At 39.0% G+C, this 20261-nt stretch overlaps 1 protein-coding gene across 3 annotated transcripts in view; it reads left to right on the top strand.

The window, feature by feature from the left end:
• The window catches only part of ATP13A4 (ATPase 13A4), a 141126-nt gene that overhangs the window by 105997 nt on the left and 14868 nt on the right, over positions 1-20261 (top strand). For all 3 annotated transcript variants that reach the window (XM_059920782.1, XM_059920781.1, XM_059920783.1), the window contains exons 18-25: positions 2903-3027; positions 7545-7708; positions 8530-8652; positions 9915-9994; positions 11423-11465; positions 11853-11962; positions 13848-13944; positions 15680-15752. In XM_059920782.1, coding sequence (XP_059776765.1) covers positions 2903-3027; positions 7545-7708; positions 8530-8652; positions 9915-9994; positions 11423-11465; positions 11853-11962; positions 13848-13944; positions 15680-15752 — 815 coding nt within the window. The remainder of the gene's footprint in view (positions 1-2902; positions 3028-7544; positions 7709-8529; positions 8653-9914; positions 9995-11422; positions 11466-11852; positions 11963-13847; positions 13945-15679; positions 15753-20261) is intronic.

Below are 20261 nucleotides of genomic sequence, written 5' to 3'. Positions count from 1 at the left end.
GATTGTATTGCTATAAACTTCCCTCTCAGAATTGCTTTTGCTGCATCCCATAGGTTTGGGGTCATCGTGTTTTCATTGTCATTTGTTTCTAGGTATTTTTTGATTTCCTCTATGATTTCTTCAGTGATCTCTTGGTTATTAAGTAGTGTATTGTTTAGCCTCCATGTGTTTGTATTTTTTACAGATTTTTTCCTGTAATTGATATCTAGTCTCATAGCATTGTGGTCAGAAAAGATACTTGATATGATTTCAATTTCCTTAAATTTTCCAAGGCTTGATTTGTGACCCAAGATAGGATCTATCCTTGAGAATGTTCCATGAGCACTTGAGAAGAAAGTGTATTCTGTTGTTTTTGGATGGAATGTCCTATAAATATCAATTAAGTCTATCTTGTCTAATGTGTCATTTAAAGCTTGTGTTTCCTTATTTATTTTCATTTTGGATGATCTGTCCATTGGTGAACGTGGGGTGTTTAGGTCACCTACTATTATTGTGTTACTGTCAATTTCCCCTTTTATGGCTGTTAGCATTTGCCTTATGTATTGAGGTGCTCCTATGTTGGGTGCATAAATATTTACAATTGTTATATCTTCTTCTTGGATTGCTCCCTTGATCATTATGTAGTGTCCTTCTTTGTCTCTTGTAATAGTCTTTATTTTAAAGTCTATTTTGTCTGATATGAGAACTGCTACTCCAGCTTTCTTTTGATTTCCATTTGCATGGAATATCTTTTTCCATCCCCTCACTTTCAGTCTATATGTGTCCCTAGGTCTGAAGTGGGTCTCTTGTAGACAGCATATATACGGGTCTTGTTTTTGTATCCATTCAGCCAGTCTGTCTTTTGGTTGGAGCATTTAATCCATTTACATTTAAGGTAGTTATCGATATGTATTTTCCTATTACCACTTTCTTAATTATTTTGGGTTTGTTATTTTAAGTCTTTTCCTTCTCTTGTGTTTCTGCCTAGAGAAGTTCCTTTAGCATTTGTTGTAGACCTGGTTTGGTGTTGCCGAATTCTCTTAGCTTTTGATTATCTGTAAAGGTTTTAATTTCTCCATCAAATCTGAATGATATCATTGCTGTGTAGAGTAATCTTGGTTGTAGGTTTTTCCCTTTCATCACTTTAAATATGTCCTGCCACTCCCTTCTGGCTTGCAGAGCTTCTGCTAAAAGATCAGCTGTTAACTTTATGGGGATTTTCTTGTATGTTAATTTTTCCTTTTCTCGTGCTTCTTTTAATATTTTTTCTTTGTATTTAATTTTTGATAGTTTGGTTAATATGTGTCATGGCGTGTTTCTCCTTGGATTTATCCTGTATGGGACTCTCTGCCCTTCCTGGACTTGATTGACTATTTCCTTACCCGTATTTGGGATGTTTTCAACTATAATCTCTTCAAATATTTTCTCAGTCGCTTTCTTTTTCTCTTCTTCTTCTGGGACCCCTATAATTCGAATGTTGGTGTGTTTAATGTTGTCCAAGAGGTCTCTGAGATTGTCCTCAATTCTTTTCATTCTTTTTTCTTTATTCTGCTCTGTGGTAGTTATTTCCACTATTTTATCTTCCAGGTCACTTATCCGTTCTTCTGCCTCAGTTATTCTGCTATTCATTCCTTCTAGAGAATTTTTAATTTCATTTATTGTGTTGTTCATCATTGTTTTTTTGCTCTTTAGTTCTTCTAAGTCCTTGTTAAAAGTTTCTTGTAGTTTCTCCATTCTATTTCTACGATTTGGGGTCAACTTTACTATCATTACTCTGAATTATTTTTCAGGAAGACCGCCTATTTCCTCTTCATTTGTTTTGTCTGGTGAGTTTTTACCTTGCTCCTTCATCTGCTGTGTGTTTCTCTGTCTTCTCATTTTGCTTAACTTACTGTGTTTGGGGTCTCCTTTTTGCAGGCTGCAGGTTCATAGTTCCCACTGTTTTTGGTGTCTGCCCCCAGTGGCTAAGGTTGGCTCAGTGGGTTGTGTAGGCTTTCTGGTGGAGGGGACTAGTGTCTGTGTTCTGGTGGATGAGGATGGATCTTGTCATTCTGGTGGGCAGGACCATGTCTGGTAGTGTGTTTCAGGGTGTATGTGAACTTACTATGATTTTAGGCAGCCTCTGTGGTAACGGGTAAGACTGTGTTCCTGTCTTGCTAGTTGTTTGGCATAGGGTGTCCAGCACTGTAGCTTGCTGGTCATTGAGTGGAGCTGGGTCTTTGCCTTGAGATGGAGATCTCTGGGAGAGCTTTCACCATTTGATATTACATGGGGCCAGGAGGTCTCTGGTGGACCAATGTCCTGAACTCGGCTCTCCAACCTCAGAGGCTCAGGCCTGATACTCGGCCAGAGCACCAAGACCCTGTCAGCCACATGGCCATGTACATGGGAAGTTTCTTGCCTTTTGGGAAGTCTGAGGTCTTCTGCCAGTGTTCAGTAGGTGTTCTGCAGTAGTTGTTCCACATGTAGATGTATTTCTCATTTGTGAGGAGGAAGGTATTCTCCACATCTTACTCCTCTGCCATCTTGAAGGTGCCCTGCCTCACTTATTTTTAATGGTGTTTTCTACCAGAGCTAGAACTCCCTGGTGGTTTTTAACAGGTGTGGTGATGAAAATCACCACAGCAGATGGAAGGCAGCTTTGTGGTTATTTAATTCATTCTCTACAAAGATTAAAGTTAATCTCGTTCTTAATAAGCATCCTCTCTTCCTTTCAGTTCTGTCAGAGCAAAAGTCTCTCTATCCTTGTGCCCCCTCCTGTTTTCTTTCTGGATAGTTCATGCACACATTCAGTACCCCAGGAATGGTGTGTGAATGAGTGGGGACCACTCTGAGAGGAAGATACCTGACTTTGTTCTTGTTTTGCTTCCTGTAAGAAAGACTATAATGTGTGATTTCTGTTCAATCATCCATATACTTCCAGGGACCAGGTAGAATCAGACCTGATATTTCTGGGATTGCTGATCTTGGAGAATCGACTGAAGGAAGAGACAAAACCTGCCCTTGAAGAGCTCATCTCAGCCCGGATAAGGACCGTAATGATCACAGGTATAGAACAAAGTGTGCGTGAAAACAGGAAGAATTTGATGTGGAAATAGACAGAGATTCACTCATTTAGCAAATCTTGTTGACTTGCTACTATGGGCCAGACACTGTTCTAGACACTGGACATGGACAACAAAATAGGCAAAGTTATTACTCTGAGCTTCCTTTCACGTGGGTTAAGATAGAAAATCAATCATTCAATTGAATAAACAGCTACCAATAAGTGTTATGAGGTACATAAAACAGGTGATGTGGTAAAGTGTGTCTGACCAGCTACTTTAGATGAGGTGTCCTTTCTGAGAGGGAACGTTTGAAATAACACCTGAATAAGAAGACATAAGCCATGCAAAGATGTTGATTTTTATTATCAAATGTTCGGAGAAGAAGAATGATTAGTCATTGTGGTCTGTAAAATACACTGAAGGCCCATCAATGAGAGCTACAATTCTGGAGATTAAAAAATTCTGTCCCTTCTCCCACTCCCAAAGTCCAAATCACAAACAAGGGAGCAGTGAGAAAGGATCGTGCAAGAGAAATGTGTGAAATTTCTTAATGAATGCTTCCGAGTGGAGAGCCAATGATTTCCTAATGCATTCATGTTTTTTGAGGGTGTATTGCCTTCCCTTTCTCTGCTCTTGAAGTCAGATGCATTTAACTCTATGAATTCTGGCATCAAGAAACAGTCTTGCCCCATCAAAACACTCTCTCCCTATCCCACTGTCCTTGAACCCAATTTGATGCTGGAAATTCGAAAATACATTCCCCTCCCCTTCGGTGCTTCTCCATCCCCCTCCACTACCACACACCCCAATCCAAGAGACTTTTGGATCACTTTTTCCCTCTCCCTTCTTAGCCCCTCAGTCCAGCTTCTAGGTGCTGCTGAGTTAGTTTACTACTTATTAGAATTCCCCTTACATTATGACCCTTCTGTTTCAAAATTTTTATTTAGCACTGATTTTACACAGTCTCAGAATCTATCCTTTACCAGTTAGATTTATGTAGAAGTAAGAGCTCATCGCTCACAACACTCCCTCTTCACTTCTTCTTTCATATTGAAATTTCTGTTCTGCTTCTTTCCTTGCTTGGTTGTAATTTTTCGGAAGAATTGTCCTTGGATGGGTTGGAAGGGTGATATGCTCTCTGATCTTTTATATACCCTGAAATATCTTTCTTTGCTCTGATAGGTGAATGGTGTCTTGCCTAGGTATAGGATGTTTGGGTTAGAGTACATTTTTAAAAAAAATTTTATTGGAGTATAGTTGATTTATAATGTTTTGTTAGTTTCAGGTGTACAGCAAAGTGAATCAGTTATACATATGTCAATACATATAATGTATCCACTCTTCTTTAGGTTCTTTTCCCATATAGGTCATTACAGAGACCTATATTACACTACTAATGTAGAGGACTCTACATTCCAGAGTAGAGTTCCCTGTGCTATACAGTAGGTCCTTATTAGTTATCTATTTTATACACAGAGTCCTTTTTTATTAATGGTCTGTAGGTTTTATTCTTTTGTCTTCCGGTTTTTGGTATTGCATATCACAGGGCCAGTGGAGTCCACTGTAGGTAACTTGTTCCGTTTACATGTAATCTTTTTTCTTTAACTTTAGAGTGTAGAAATGTTACCAAGGTGTGCCTATATGTTTGTCTTTTTTCATTAATTTAGTCTGGAACATTGTGAGCATTTTTAATCTGTCTTCTTCTTCTCAGGAAAATTTCTTCTATTGCTAATTAGGGCTTTTGTTCTCTCTCTTTCCTTTTTCCCTTCTGGAATTTCCATTATTCACATGACAGGCTTCCTGGATCTATCCTCTTGGTCTCTTACCTTTTTTTCTTGTAACTCATATTTTAAATTTTTTCATATAATTTTTAAAGGCTATATTCCATTTACAGTTACTACAAAATATTGGCTATATTCCCCATGTTGTACATACATCTTTTTAGTCTATCTTATGTAATTCTCATATTTTTATAATTTTGCTCTGAGCTTTAAGAGTTCTTTTTTTGCACTGAATTTTTTCAAACTGCAAACTCCGGTATCAAAAATGAGGATGATCTCCTTCAAATCACCTTTTTAACTGTGAAGTTCTTAAATTGTGTTTTGGGGTAGGAGTGACTTTAGAAAACCATTTTTTCCCTGTGCTCCATTTGAGTTTCCTAAGTGCTCTCATTATTTTTAATGAAGCTTTCTTCTGTCTCCAGCAGCTAGCCTACTTTACCAGTCATGTTCTGGTTGTTCTGCATTATATTTCCTTATCTAGCTACTGGAATTTCTTAAGTAGGTTTTTATCTTTTTTTGTGAGATAGTTGAGGATCAGGCCTGGGCTGCATGTCCTAAACAACAGACCTCTCGCAGGTGACAGATGGCAGAAAGGTCTGTGTTGCAAAGCAGATGGCCGTTGTTGCCCTGCTGAGGCATGTGGAAGAGCCTCTCACTCTCAGGGCTCCCTGTACTCTTCTGATCTCAGGCTAGAGCATCTCCTTCCCCCCAGTTAGCTCTTTTGAGGATTCTCAAAGTATTTTGGTAGAAACCCCTGGGAGAAACCATGTTAGGGATAGCCAGCCAGTTGTTACATTATTTATTTTAAGTGGTTGCTCTACGAATCACAATATCTGTACCTACCCTTTCAAGAAGGCTTATCATCATAAACATTCCCTACTTTCTCTCCTCTGTTACTGTTGTATATACATGTGTATGACATACAATGAAACCCCACCAGACAATGTTAGAGTTTTTAATTTCAACAGTCAAGAGTTGGAGAACATAAGTGAAGAAAAATTGACTTTATATTTATCCAGCTCTTTATTATTTCTGTTCCTAAATGTTCATGTCTTATGTTGCAAGTTTCCCTCTGGTATCATTTCCTTTCAGCCTAAAGAACTTCTTTAAGCATTTATTTTTGAGTGTATCTGCTGGCACAAATTATCTTAGGTTCCCTTATCTAAGAATATCTTTATTTCTCTTTCATTCCTGAGGATATTTTCATTAGCTATAGGAGTCTGAATTGACAATTTTTTTCTTTCAGCACTTTAAAGATGTTGCACTGTTATCTAGCCTTCATGGTTTTTGATGAGAAATCTGTGATAATTTGAATTATTGTTTCCTTATATGTAATTTATTGTTTTCCCTAGCTGCTCCTAAGATATTTGCTTTATCTTCGGTTTTTTAGCAGCTTGATTATGTGTCTAGGTGTGGTTTTCACTGAATTTATCTTGTTTGGGATTCACTGAGCTTCTTGAATCTGTAAATTTAAATCTTTTACCATATTTAGGAAGTTTTCTGCTATTATTTCTTCAAAAAATTTTTTTCCTGTTCCAATCTTTCTCCTCTCCTTCTTGGGCTCTAATGACATGAATGTGAGTTCTTTTGATATTCTTCAATCTTTGTTCTTTGCTTTTTCAGTTGAGAACTTCTATCTTGTCATTTATTTCAAGAGTATTAACCTTCACCACATGGAGGAGGATTACAATAGCTGCTTTAAAAGCACTGCCTGATAATTCCAACATCTGGGTCATCTCGGGACAGGCAACTATTGAATTGTTTTTTCTTGAGAATTGGCCAGATTTTCCAGGTTTTTCACATGTTGAGAATCCTGAACATTTTGAATATTATGTTGGGATACTTTGGATCCTGTTAAAATCCTCTAGAGAATGTTGAGGTTTTTGTTTTAGCACGTAAAACTCTGGAATATGGGAGGTGATTAATATCATAGTTCAATTCTTGAAGCTTTTGCTATCCTTCTTCGGGTTTGCTCTGCACGTGCACAGCTCTGGGTTGAGCTTGGGGCTTACATAGTTCATATACTGAATTAGTCTCCTTGTCTAGCTCTCTTCTTTCTAGGATTTCCCTCACAACTCTTCAGCCCTCCAGTGCCCCTTTCCTTGTTCCTTTGGCCAGAAAAAGTAGGTTTTTCTTGGAGTTTTAGCTATCTGCACAGCTCTGGGACTGGGGCTCACACTCAGGTCAAATTATGTGAGAGGAAAGAGAAAAAAAGCTGAGAATCTCTCCACCTTGTAGATTATTTCTCCAAATTTGACTCCCTTTCGCATTCTGCCATTTGTGTTTACTTTTCAAAGTCCTCAGGTAGGTTTTTTAAATGATATTTTTTCCAGAGTTTTCCAGTGTAATCAGTGGGAGAAATAGATTCTAGTGGACTTACTCCATATTAGCTGGAAGTGGAACCATCAGATGTCATATTAAACCAGTAGAGTTTTGCTAAACATTTACTAAGCTGTTGCCAAATAACAGAAACATATTTGAACTTTTCCTTTTTAATTTTACTTCCCACTCCCTGGCAAAAATATACTAGTAAGTCATAAAGTAACCAGATGAAAAGCAGCAATAATAAGAAAAGGGATCACAGAATCATGGAAGGTCAGGGCTGAGAGAGAACTTAGAGACTATCTCTTCTTGCACCAAAAATAAGGTCTGAACTCCTTACCCTAGCTTTCTAGGTTCTACGTGAATTGGTTCTGTCTCTTCGATCTCATCTTGGGATACTTTTCCTTTCTTCTAGGTGACAATCTTCAGACTGCAATAACAGTGGCCAGAAAGTCTGGAATGGTTTCTGAAAGCCAGAAAGTCATTCTCATTGAAGCAAATGAAACTACTGAGTCCTCATCAGCATCTATATCTTGGCAATTAGTCGAAGAGAAGAAACATATTGCATATAGGAATCAGGTATACCTAAAAGCAGACCTTCTGCCATATTATCTAACTCGTCACACAGTGTTGGCTACTGAGCAGCTTTGACTGGCAGAGGTGTAGAGGTGACCTAGGGTCAACATACTTCTCCAAATGTCTAACATGTATACAGTTCAAAGAACTCAGTTATATCATTTTCCCATACCATTCCTGCTGAGCTTTAAGGTATGGTGCTTTCCTGGGTGCTGGAAATAATACATTCTTTTAAACTTAAAAAAAGTCTTTAGAAAGAATATAGTAAGTGGGGCTGCAAGTCTAATTTTCCATTTTTTCCCTTGCTTGCCAGCCATCCCACTGGGTTCAAAGGGGATTTAGTCCCTAAGAGAGACACTGCTGTGTGCATTGGAAAACCAGACTATATCTTCAGGGTGGGAAGAAGTTTTATTCAATTATCTCCAATCTTGTCAGTATCCTATCTCTATTGTGTCCTTGTGAAACAATGTTAATTCTGTAAAAAAAAAAAAAAAGGAAAGTTCTCACCTCAGGGAGAGATTTGTTAAGCTGCAATGCTTTTGTATTTTATACTTGAAATGTGTGAAATGTGCTTTTCTCTGGGACTCACTGAGATCAAATCTCAGGATGAGAACAGGACGTGAGTAAGTGCTACCCCCCTGTTCACTAGAGGCTGTTGATGTGCAAAGATTGATCCAGCAAAGAGAAAGTGTTTCTCTGAGGAATCAGGGCTGGAGTGTGACTTTTAAAGAGAGATCCCAGACTGTCATTGTTGCCTTCGCTCAGATATGTTTGTGGTCCTAACCACTCTATCAAGTCTAAAATTACTGTGTCTTGCTTTGCAGGACAATTACATTAACATCAGGGAAGAAGTTTCTGATAACAGCAGAGAAGGAAGTTACCATTTTGCCCTAAGTGGAAAATCCTTCCAGGTTATAAGTCAACATTTCGGTAGCCTACTGCCAAAAGTAAGTTCTAAGAGGGTACCAGTCTCCTGGTAAAGATGCTAACAATGTCACAGAGCATGATCGTAAGTAATTTCAAACCTCTAACTAGGTTAGATATACCTATTGAATGTATCATAAGGGAAGCAGATAGTTTTGCAGAGGTCACTGCTGTTTCATTTCCTGCTAGATTTAAAATAAGTAAATTTGACTAACTAATTATCCATCATCTATAGGATTAAAATGTTAGTGACTTCTCAAGTGATAAGATTGCTTTGGGGGAGCTGTCACTATATTGCCATGGTTAGGGGGTCTCACAGTATAGTGTAAATCCAGCAATTATACAGGAAGGCAGGCCAAGAATAGAGGAATTCCATTAGGTGTTTGATAGAGGACGTCTATACAAAAGAGGGTCAAACTTAAAACTTTTCTGATGAAGAACAAACCCACAATGAGGGCAGGTAAGTTATATACATAAAAAAAACATATGAGCAAACTAGAGAAAGATTGTGTCCAGTGTAAAGCAAAGATAATTTATTTGTATTCAATTGCTCATTATCTTAAGTACTGTTTAAGAAAAAAAGAATGAAGACTTTAAAGCTGAGTGAACCATAAGCTGAGTTTACAGCCAAGAAGAGCAGAGAGCACACAGCTGTAACACAGAAGAATTTAGACTCTGTTGGATGGGGTTCAGGTGGACGGAGCTGGTACAGGTTTTTATACAACAATCCATTAATGTGATAATCCATTAATGTTTCAGAGCCCAAATTAGGCTGGAGATATCAGCTGAGTTTCACGATTGGTCAAGCCCAGATGGTATGGTTAAGTCAAAGACCACAGATAGTCACCCTCTCATCACTAGGCTATTTTTCTGCTAGATCTGAACAATTTTCTGAGAAGCAATTGCCTCCTTTCCTTCTCCTGGGATCCTGACCTCTTGTTATCTTGCAATTTCTCATACTTTACTGGTTTAAGGTTCCATCAAGCTCAGGGTTTTTCAGGACCACATTCTTCATGGTCCCTGAGCTAAATTCCTGTAGGTAATCATTTACATCAATTATGTCTATTAAGTAGTCATTTTTATTGATTTTGGTCTTCCTGATCACTTATCTGATGACCAAAGTCTCAATATCTATCTTAAAATCCAAAGAAGGGCTTCTTGGAAACAAATATTTTTCTCACTCATGGATATCATTACCCAGTCAGTGTTCCGAATGTTATCAATTACTTCATATATGACCAGCTGACATAATAAAAAAAATTTTTCCCTTTTGCATTCTTTACAGATATTGATCAATGGGACCATCTTTGCAAGAATGTCTCCAGGGCAGAAATCCAGTCTGGTTGAAGAATTTCAGAAACTAGAGTAGGTCATTACCAATTCAGATGGTGTGAAGTGCATGGAGGCATGACAGGGGGAGAGTAAGGAAGTCACTCAGTTTGGTTAAGGCAGTGGTTCTTAACGTGGCTACACATGACAGTCAACTTGGGAGCTTTGAAAAATTAGCAATACCAGGACACCACCATTCAGAGATTCTGATTCAATTGCTCATGTGGGCACTTGGACATCAGTATTTTTTAAAAGTTCCTTTCATAAGTCAATTTTGCATCCAGAATTGAGAACCCCACTGAACTAGAACATAAGGGGCACAAGAAATAACTCTGGAAAGGTCATCTGAACTTGGCTCCTAAAGGTACAATGAAAATTTAGACTTCATTTTTACAAGTTATTTTCACGGTTATGATATAGGGAGGTCCCTATGACAGGAGATTCACATAACCCTAAAAATATTAAAACATTCTTATGCTAAAGCATCCTCTCCATCCTAAATCAGAAAAATATTCTTAACACAAAGGGTCTGCATTGTCAGAATCCCATCATTTGGGATCCTTTATTTCCTGTTAATGGAACCCCATGGAGTCTCGGAGGCTTTCTCTACCTCTGGTGCTGGACCACACTCACACAACTCCAACTCCTACTCGCCCCTGGTCCACCCTCCTACTCACTTGATGCAGTCACTAGGCAAAAGTTCTATATGCAAAAAGCCCTATCTTCTCAATATGGCTAAAAACCTCCACAGTAAACTCGTTGCCTAGGTAGCAGTGTGGAAGAGAAGCACAGCAAATTCTGCAAACACTGTCAGCGTGCTTCTACCTTAAAAAGCAGTCTGTCTTCGTCAACAATTCAAGAGAGCAGTATTCATCCGGCTTCAAAAAGCAATCCTGAAATGGGGATATATTTTCTTTCTTCAACTTCCGGTCCTGGCACCACATTTTTGAGTTGAGTGACAGCTGACACGGTGGATTTCCTCTCCAGTTACTATTAATGTCACCAACAACAAATTCTTATTTATCATTTTATAATACATCACCTCACTGAATACGCATAAATAATGCTTATAGGGGAGAAAAATGATAGTCAAAACGGGAAAGGGATCAGGTCAAAGATCCAGATCTTCTGGCTTCAAATCCTGTGCCCTCCCCACCATGCCATGCTGTCATATAATCGTGAACATCCTGTTTTACAGCTGACAGAGCTGCCTCCTAGGCAGAGAAGTGCAGGGTCTCCTTGAATCGCTTGGAGTCAGGAAGGCTGTATGGGATTTCTTAATCCATTGTAGGAACTGCTGAGTCATACTTTATTTTAGTCAAACCAGACTATTAGGGAAACTCCCTTAATGTAAATAATAAGTTTGAGCCTTAAGTAATGAAGCTCATTTTATCTTTTTCATTAGAGCAATTAGCAGGTAAGATTGCTTTGATCTCCTCTACAATTGACATGGTTCCCTTTTAGTTACTTTGTAGGTATGTGTGGAGATGGAGCCAATGACTGTGGGGTAAGTAGCTGTCAGTGTGTCAATTGTACTTGCTTCAAGCCCTGTAAGAGATTGTATCCCCTGGGATATATACCACCTCCATTCCTCTTGAAGGAGAAACTGATGTGGACGGTTTGGAAAGGTTTTAACCAAAGCCACGCAATGACTCAGTGGTCAGTACAGACTAAATGGAGTAGAATTTGGTTCTGGATTCCCCATTTCTTTGGCTAGGTGTCCCAGTGCCATCTCTTTCTTATGTGGCAGGCAGAGCAAAATTTGATCATCTCCTGGCCAGTGCTTGGGCCCACAAGCCACTTCGTGGGCAGCTTAACTAGCCTTTCTTGTGTGGCCTCAGGAGAGACGTGTGTGAGTGTGCATCTATACAGTAAGCTGACTCTTTGCTTTCAGGCTTTGAAAATGGCTCACGTGGGCATCTCTTTATCAGAGCAGGAAGCATCTGTGGCCTCACCTTTCACTTCCAAAACTCCAAACATTGAATGTGTACCTCACCTTATCAAGTAAGTAGGTACTTTTCCCCAGCATTGTTTTAATGTCTCTTGACTTTTAGGTGCAGACCCCTTTGTTTTACCAGGCAAAGACCAGTGGAAATGTGTGTCCCTGGGCGGGGAGGGTGCTTTGTGGGAGAAAGCAGTCAAACATTCTACTCCAGAGTGGACTTACCTCCTGGGAAAACAGTGGCATTTCTAATGAAAATCACTGAATAGATTATTTTTAGAAGATTAGAATCTGGAACTTGTTGCTGCTTTGAAAATGTCAATCATACTCTTCTTATTATTATTTTAAATGTATCTCCTTAGATACTTTCTTAATGGAGAATTGACAGAAACTTTCTCTTCCCTACTCGCTTTCCTTTCCTCTTGCCTCTTTATGCTTCCTTGGAATATCCTTCCTATCCCCAGTTTTCAGAATATTTATTCATCTTTGCTGCTTCTACTACAATTTCCCTTGGTGCTTTGTTCCCCTCCCCCAACCCCAGAATATGTACTTCTGCTGCATTTTGTTTGAATGATGGAGATGGTTAGCATTGTGGTTGCTTTTGGTTATTATAACTAGTATGTGTTTACAGTTTATAAAGTGCTTTAATGCCTAGTATCTTATACATCAAAACAGCCTGGAATTGTAGGGATGGTCACTATTTCTTTTACAAACAAAGAAATTGAGGCTCAGAGAACTTGATGTATCGAAGCTCACAGCCATATGGGATTGAAGATTGTATTAGAATTAATTTTGTTTCAATGTGTTTTATCTACAAATATCATACTCTTTCCACCACATTAAAATAGTGATTTGACTAGCTCCTCCCCATTTAAAAAATGTATTCATGCATTTGACAAATATTTATAAAGTAGGGACTTAGTGCCAGGAACAGTTGGAGGCACTGGGGACCCAGAAGCAAATAAATCGAACGTCCCTTGATCTCACGAAGCTTTCTTCCCGTGAAGAAGTTGGGCAATAAACACACACACAGAAAAATCAGGGGTAGTGTGAAAAGTTGGAAGATGGCTTGGGCAGCGGAATCGGCTGCTTCAGATGTGGTGGTGTGGGGAAGCCTTTCTAAGGAAGTGAGGGAGGAGGAGAAACCACCTTCTAGGCGGAATAAACAGCAGCAGCAAAGCCCTGATACAGGAGAAAGCCTGGTTTGAGGGTCAGGTTTTGGAATCCCAGGAAACCATTCTGACCAGAAGTAAATTTAAACTCTATTTTTTCCCAAATCAATGAGATAAAAGTGGCATTTCATAAGTACTCTACTTTATACTCTAAATATATACTATTCACTCAAAGTCAATCAACAGTAATACAAATGAACATGCTCATTGATTCCAGTCTCTTTAAATTTGATGTATGCCTAATTTGAGTGTGCCTATTGTCTTAGTTCAGTTTTAGAAAAAGTTGGGACTGCCAGATGAAATTTGAATGAGATGTTTGCAAACTCCTGAAGCACCTGGAGCATGAAAATAGCCCCCAAACCTGCAATCTTATTTAAATTCCTCAGTTCACAGATGAAGAAACTGTGACCAAGAGAGGGAAAATGACCTTTCAAATCACATTAGTGAGTAGATATGAGATCTGGGACCAGTTCCCAGGTCTCCTGACTCAGAGCTGAAATAATGCCTGCAGACAGGACAAGAGTAACTCTATATTCGGGCTCCAAAGCTCAATCAAAGGCCTGTGGACCTTGGCCTGGAATTAGTCTTCCTTGAAAATCTAGCACACTGACTGCCGGCTCCCACTGGCTCAAGACTGTCGAGTCTGTCAGACAAACAATCGAATTATCAGGCTTTGGTTTTTTCTTCTGAGCTCAGCTGAACAGCACAGAATAACTGACCTCATTTCTTTTTGTGACTTTCATTTCATTACTCTTTCATTTCTTTTCTCACACAGGGAAGGACGTGCGGCTCTCGTTACCTCATTTTGCATGTTTAAGTACATGGCTCTGTACAGCATGATTCAGTATGTTGGTGTTCTGCTGCTCTACTGGGTATGACTTGAGACCTAGCCTCTTGGTTAGTGAGAGCTAAAACAAGTAGCAGTCACTGGCAATTTGCAATGCCTCTTAAAGAAAGAGTGCACATGGGATATTTCGAGTACCGACAGCCTCTCTAAAACTATCTTTAACGTTTTTGAAAGTAAATCAGAAATAGACAAGGATACAAAGGAAAAGTCGTTGGTGTCAGTTCTCTGACTCTCTGACAGAAGTTTCTTATCTCGTTGTAGCTGAGGTTCAGAACTGAAGGTAAACTTTCTCTCTCACTGTTGTTTTGGCTTGCCTGGACCAGGTCTCTATCTTCCCAGTTCCAGTGTAGTTCCACCCTAGCATAACATTGGTTGAAGAGATGCTTGTCTAATTGGGGTTCTGGTAAATGTTTCCTAACTGGCTCTCCCTGGAAACACAAACGCCAATCATTAATGTTTACCAATTTCAATGGCATAACTACTCCCACCATGGCTGATTTCAAGCTATCTACCTGACGTCACTGATCATGGAGTTGGGAAGAGATGTATTATACAGTAGCATACCATTCTATAGTACTTGCACCATATAGATACAAGAGATGTAAATAACCTTAAGACCATTGATAATATTTTAATGTAGGAAAATGATTAGAGAGTGCTGAGTTTTGGTTATTTATTACCTGTGTTTTTAGTACAATTTATTTAATGGTAAATTTATATAATTTAAGTTTTTATATTGGCTGTGTTTAAAAACCAGCTCACGGAATTCCTGAAAATTTAACAGTTGACTTTCATGAGCTAGTACAAAGCAGCATATCACTGATTCCCTGAATACAGGGACTTGAAAATTGACATATCATGGCCCCCATAGCACATAGGTCTTGTGATGGTTTTTACTATTTAACAAAATATAAAAGGAGAAAAGACATATCTAGTATTTGTGAGCTCAACACGTGGGCTTATTCTGTTAAGTAACACTGAGAAAGTGAATTCCACTTGTGCTGAAGTTATCTAGATTCATCTCTATGTCTTGCCCCCTTGCTCCTGGTATGAAGGTTTTTACTTCCATTATTTTCAGATTATGTAAGTCCTTTTCCTCTCACTGATGAATGGGCTGGAAAAGGAGAGGCTGTTTATAGAAACTTGGCCCTATTTTGGAATCCCAATAACTCATTATGCTCAAAAGTAGAGTTAAACACGGGTCATCATTATCTCCTTTCCACGAAGGGGGTGGAGGGGGGAAGGAAGCAAGTTTCTTGAAATCAGTAAGACATGAACATTTTTTTTTCAAGAATATCAAGATGCTTTATTAGGACTTTCTAACAGCACCCAAGAACGCAAATAGTGGGTTTAGTTATTCTCATTTTCCATTGGTGAAATTTAGGTAAGATCACCACACATTTGTCACTGACCATTGGGAATGTATCATTTTGTTGTGCCAGACCAAACCCCACCCTTTCTGCTAACAAGTAGAAAAGAGAGCAGAGATGAATCAGAGTGAGATGTTCCCCTCAACAGGGGTGACACTGATGCTCAAAGGAGCAGCCCAGAAAACACACTGCAGTGGCCCTCCTGGCTAGAAAGGAGTTTGCAGGCTTGTCTTTGGTACCCTTGCTGATATGACCAGGCCCCTGACCATACCATCTCCTTGGTAATTTACTTGAAAATCCTATGTTGCAGTGAGAAAATGAGTGCAATTGTTGTCACATTTCATCCAGAAGGTTATAACTTTTTTGAGCCACTTTCCTTTTTATTTTCAGGAGAGAAACAGCCTTTCAAATTACCAGTTTCTGTTCCAGGATCTGGCCATTACAACTCTTATTGGTGTAACAAGTAAGACGTCTTTTAAATTTTCTTCTCAGAGATACTCCCCTCCACTTGCTTCCCTCTGCCCCTGCAGGATTAGTCCACCATTGAGGGGTAGCAGCTATAGCCGCAGTGATGAGTGACGTATTCCCAAAGGGGTATGGTATGCAGAGAGAGAAAGAGGAAATAGAATCTTCATTTTTAAGTGTTGAAAGTGTTAGCAAAGGAAAAGCTGGCTCGTTGTTTTGCTGTTTTCCACAAAATATAGAGCTTCTATAAATGGTCACTAAACCTTTAAAATGAAAAAAAGCACCTTGAAAATCAGGAACACTGACTTCAGTGTGCTTTTAGGTATAGTTATGGTCCAAATGTGCCCAATTTATAGAAGCTAAATGGCTTTTATGTTTCCCATTTCCAATCCTGTCAGGATTTAGAACAGAGATTAAATGTAATCTTGCCGTTATGCCACTCTCACCCACCACCTCCTGACTAATATATGAATTGTCTCCCCAGTTTCCCCGCTATGGGATTTTTCCATATTCTATCCATCATCTTTACCATATTCTCTGCTTTTCTCTCTTATATATGAATGCCACCAGCTCCACTTGTACTTTAAATCCTACTTGCTCCTACCTCCTCAAGGATTTTGTTACTGGAATGATCTTTTTCTGTATCACCAACTTTTCTCTGGTCCACTGGATCATTCCAATCAGCAGATAAATATATTTTTGTATCTTCTTTCTTTAAAACCTCTTCCATGACCCCAAATCTACCATTAGCTGCTGTGCCCTTTATTCTCAAACTTCCCAAACAGTTGAGTAGACCCACTTTGTCCACTTGCCATCTCTAATTCTATTGTCATTTAGTTTCAATCAGCCAGATTCTAATGTTCGTGGGCATGAATTTGGATTCTGGGCCTGTGCAGTTGTTTGGTGGAAGGCAGCGGTTTCTTGGCACATATGTAACAGCCATCTCTCCAAAAAATTGTAGATATGCGTGTATATGCATATGCATAGAAGCTTATTATAAGCTTTACTAAAAAGAAAAATGTGTAGGGAGCAATTATCAAATAACAATAAAGTATACATTACTCTTTCTTGCAAATTCCATTTAGCCAGTGGATTCTCACAGAATGCTTTAACTGAATTTCATCAAAGTCTTGTATCCATAGTCAATATATTGTTGTGATTGATGACTGAAATAGTTCTGATGTGAATGAATGTTCATTGACGTTTTTCTTTACCTGAGTGAGCAAAACAACACAGGCTTACGTTGAAACTTTAATCATTCATCAGTCATGTGAGCAACTTATTTGGATAATAGTTCTTGAAATCTGGAAGAATATTTCCTCAGTTAAAAAACAATTGTTCATGATGTAATGGCTACAGACGTGACACACGTTTAAGTTCAATCTCCGTTATTAACTTTAAGAACAGAGATAATGTTAAACTGTAGTAAAATCATTAGGACGTTATCAGTTCTGAGTATTCATTATCTTTGTTTTTAAGATAATATTTATTGAATTGCAACTTTATATAGTATTCTTCTAATAATGGCCATATTTAATAATTGGCTTACAAACTTAGTGGCAGTTGGCTCTTGTGAGCTCGTATGAGCCAGCTCCAGACACCACTGGCTGGGAGGGTCCACATTACTGATACATTCAAAAATACCAGCGTATACACACTACTGTATATAAAGTAGGAAAACAACAAGGACCTACTGCATAAAACAGGGAACTATACTCAATATCTTGTAATAATCTGTAACGGAAAAGAATCTGAAAAAGAATATATATATACATATATATATATATATATATATATATATATATATATATATCTGAATCACTTTGTTGTACTAACACAACATTGTAAATTAACTATACTTCTATACAAAAAAAAAAGTACCAATCTTAGACTGCCTCTTCCACATGCCTCCTGGTCTTGCTTTCACACTGTTTCCACTACATCATCTTATACCTCGTCATCATAATCTTAACAGCTATCACGCCAACTTATCGTTTAAAAAACTTGCTCAAAAGCTTTGCTTTCAGAGAACATACTCAAGGAGAGTAAGTACTATCCACACTTCGGCTGTCTCTACCCCAACACTGCTCTTGTCAAGTCCACCAATGACTTCCTTGCGGTCAACAGTACTGATCACTTCTCTTTCCTCATTGTACTTGGATCTCTCAACAGCACTCTTATCCTTCAAAAGGTTTCTTCTCTTGGCTTTTGTGATGCCACACACTCCTGAATTATCTATTGCCTTAATGAATACAGCTTCCTCATGTCTTTTCCTGGTCTCTGCTCCTTTACCTGTACTCTAACTTTTAGAATGTTCCAAGGCTTGCCTGTTCTTAGGTTCTCTTGTCTTTTCAATCTACACAATCTCCCTAAGTGATTTCAACCAATTCTATGGCTTTAATGTCTCTAGGCTTGATGTCTATCCTGAATTCTGGAAATGCAACTGCTAAGCATCTAATCTTGGATATTTAACAGGACGGAGACTTAATGTGCCCAAACAGAATGCTTTATTCTATCAGATCTGATATTCAACAAAATTATTAAATATTTACTGAGTGTCTGGTTTGTACTACTTACTGTAATAGGCACTTGACATACATCAGTGGAAAAAACCATAGAAATTCCTTTCCTCATGGAGCTTGTATTCTATTAAAATAGTATCACAATCTACCAAGTTGTTCACATCAAAGACCCAGAGTCATCCTTAATTTCCCTCTTTTCTTCACCTTTACCTATATCTATATATATACAATTTCTATTGGCTCTACCTCCGAAACACATCCTACATAGCTTCTCTCCATCCCTATTGTAGCCACTGTCACAAAGCCACGTCACCTCCCCTGTGGATTACTGCGGTACCTTCACAACTGATCTTGCCTCTGCTCTTGCTGACTTCTCACCCCAATTTAACTTTCACACGGTAGTAAGAGTGTTGTTTTTTGTTTTGTTTTGTTTTGTTTTTTAAGTCTGGGATGGGACCTGAGAATTGGCATTTCTTTTTTTTTTTTTTTTTTTTTTTATTTTTGGCTGTGTTGGGTCTTCGTTTATGTGCGAGGGCTTTCTCTAGTTGCGGCAAGTGGGGGCCACTCTTCATCACGGTGCGCGGGCCTCTCACTGTCGCGGCCTCTCTTGTTGCGGAGCACAGGCTCCAGACGCGCAGGCTCAGCAGTTGTGGCGCACGGGCCTAGCTGCTCCGCGGCATGTGGGATCCTCCCAGACCAGGGCTCGAACCCGTGTCCCCTGCATTGGCAGGCAGACTCCCAACCACTGCGCCACCAGGGAAGCCCAAGAGTGTTGTTTTTTTTTTTTTTAATAAATTTATTTGATTTATTTATTTTTTATTTTTGGTTGCGTTGGGTCTTCGTTGCTGCATGCGGGCTTCTCATTGCGGTGGCTTCTCTTGTTGCAGAGCACGGGCTCTAGGCTCACAGGCTCAGTACTTGTGACGCACAGGCTCAGTTGCTCCGTGGCATGTGGGATCTTCCCGGCCCAGGGCTCGAACTCACGTCGCCTGCATTGGCAGGCGGATTCTTAACCACTGCGCCACCAGGGAAGCCCAAGAGTGTTGTTTTTTAAATGTAAACTTTATTGTCATCCTTCCCATTTCCACTAAATCCAAAGTCTTACATGATCCAGCTCCGGCCTACTTCTCCAGCTTCACCTCTAACCATATTGCTACCCACTTACTTGTTCCAGACACCCTGGTCTTTCTGTCTTGTGAGCATTGCCAAGCTTGTGGGCACCTCAGCACCTTTGTTTTTGCTATTTTCTTTGCCTAAAATACTCTCCCTGTAGATCTGCCTATGGTTTTGGCTTTTTCTTATTAGTCAGAAAAATGTCACCACTTCAGATAGGTCACTTTAAATAGTGACCAAGCCAGTTATTCTCTATCACCACACGTTCTGCATTATTTTTTTCACACTACTTTTCACAATCTGAAATTATGATATTTACCTATGTTTTTATTTGTTTTTACCTGCCTCCCCTCACTCAGCGTGTGCACTTCGTGAGAACAGCACCTTGTCTATCCTGATCACTGCTGTATTCCCAATACTTCTAACAGTGTCGGACATATCAAAGGAGCTCATTAAATATTTGTTAAATCTACTGTAAGAACATCCTTGGACAGTCCTTACTGTTAACAGAGTAATCCTTTACATCAAGCCAGATCTACCTCTGTGTAACTTTTCACCCATCTCAGTCTTCAGTTCTGCCATTTGGGGTGGCAGAGAATAGTCTGATTTTTCTCTCCAGAATAGTCCTTCAGATATTTGAAAACAGCTCTCATTTCTTCTGTGATTATTCTCTTTCCCATAACAAGCATCTCCAGATTTTTCTCTATTTTTTGATATAATTCATTGTGAAAAGAAGATGGAAAACATTGCAAGAGATAACTAAGAAAAAAACCACCTATATCCTCCTATATCCTGCTATCCAGAGCTAACCAATTAAAGCATTTTGATGTATTCCCTTCCAATTATATATATATACACACACACGCACACAC

The sequence above is a fragment of the Balaenoptera ricei genome, chromosome 4 (genome assembly GCF_028023285.1).
Source record: "Balaenoptera ricei isolate mBalRic1 chromosome 4, mBalRic1.hap2, whole genome shotgun sequence".
NCBI classification, from domain to species: domain Eukaryota; kingdom Metazoa; phylum Chordata; class Mammalia; order Artiodactyla; family Balaenopteridae; genus Balaenoptera; species Balaenoptera ricei.
Note: the sequence above shows the minus strand (reverse complement) of the source record. Positions and strands in the feature narration are given on the sequence as shown.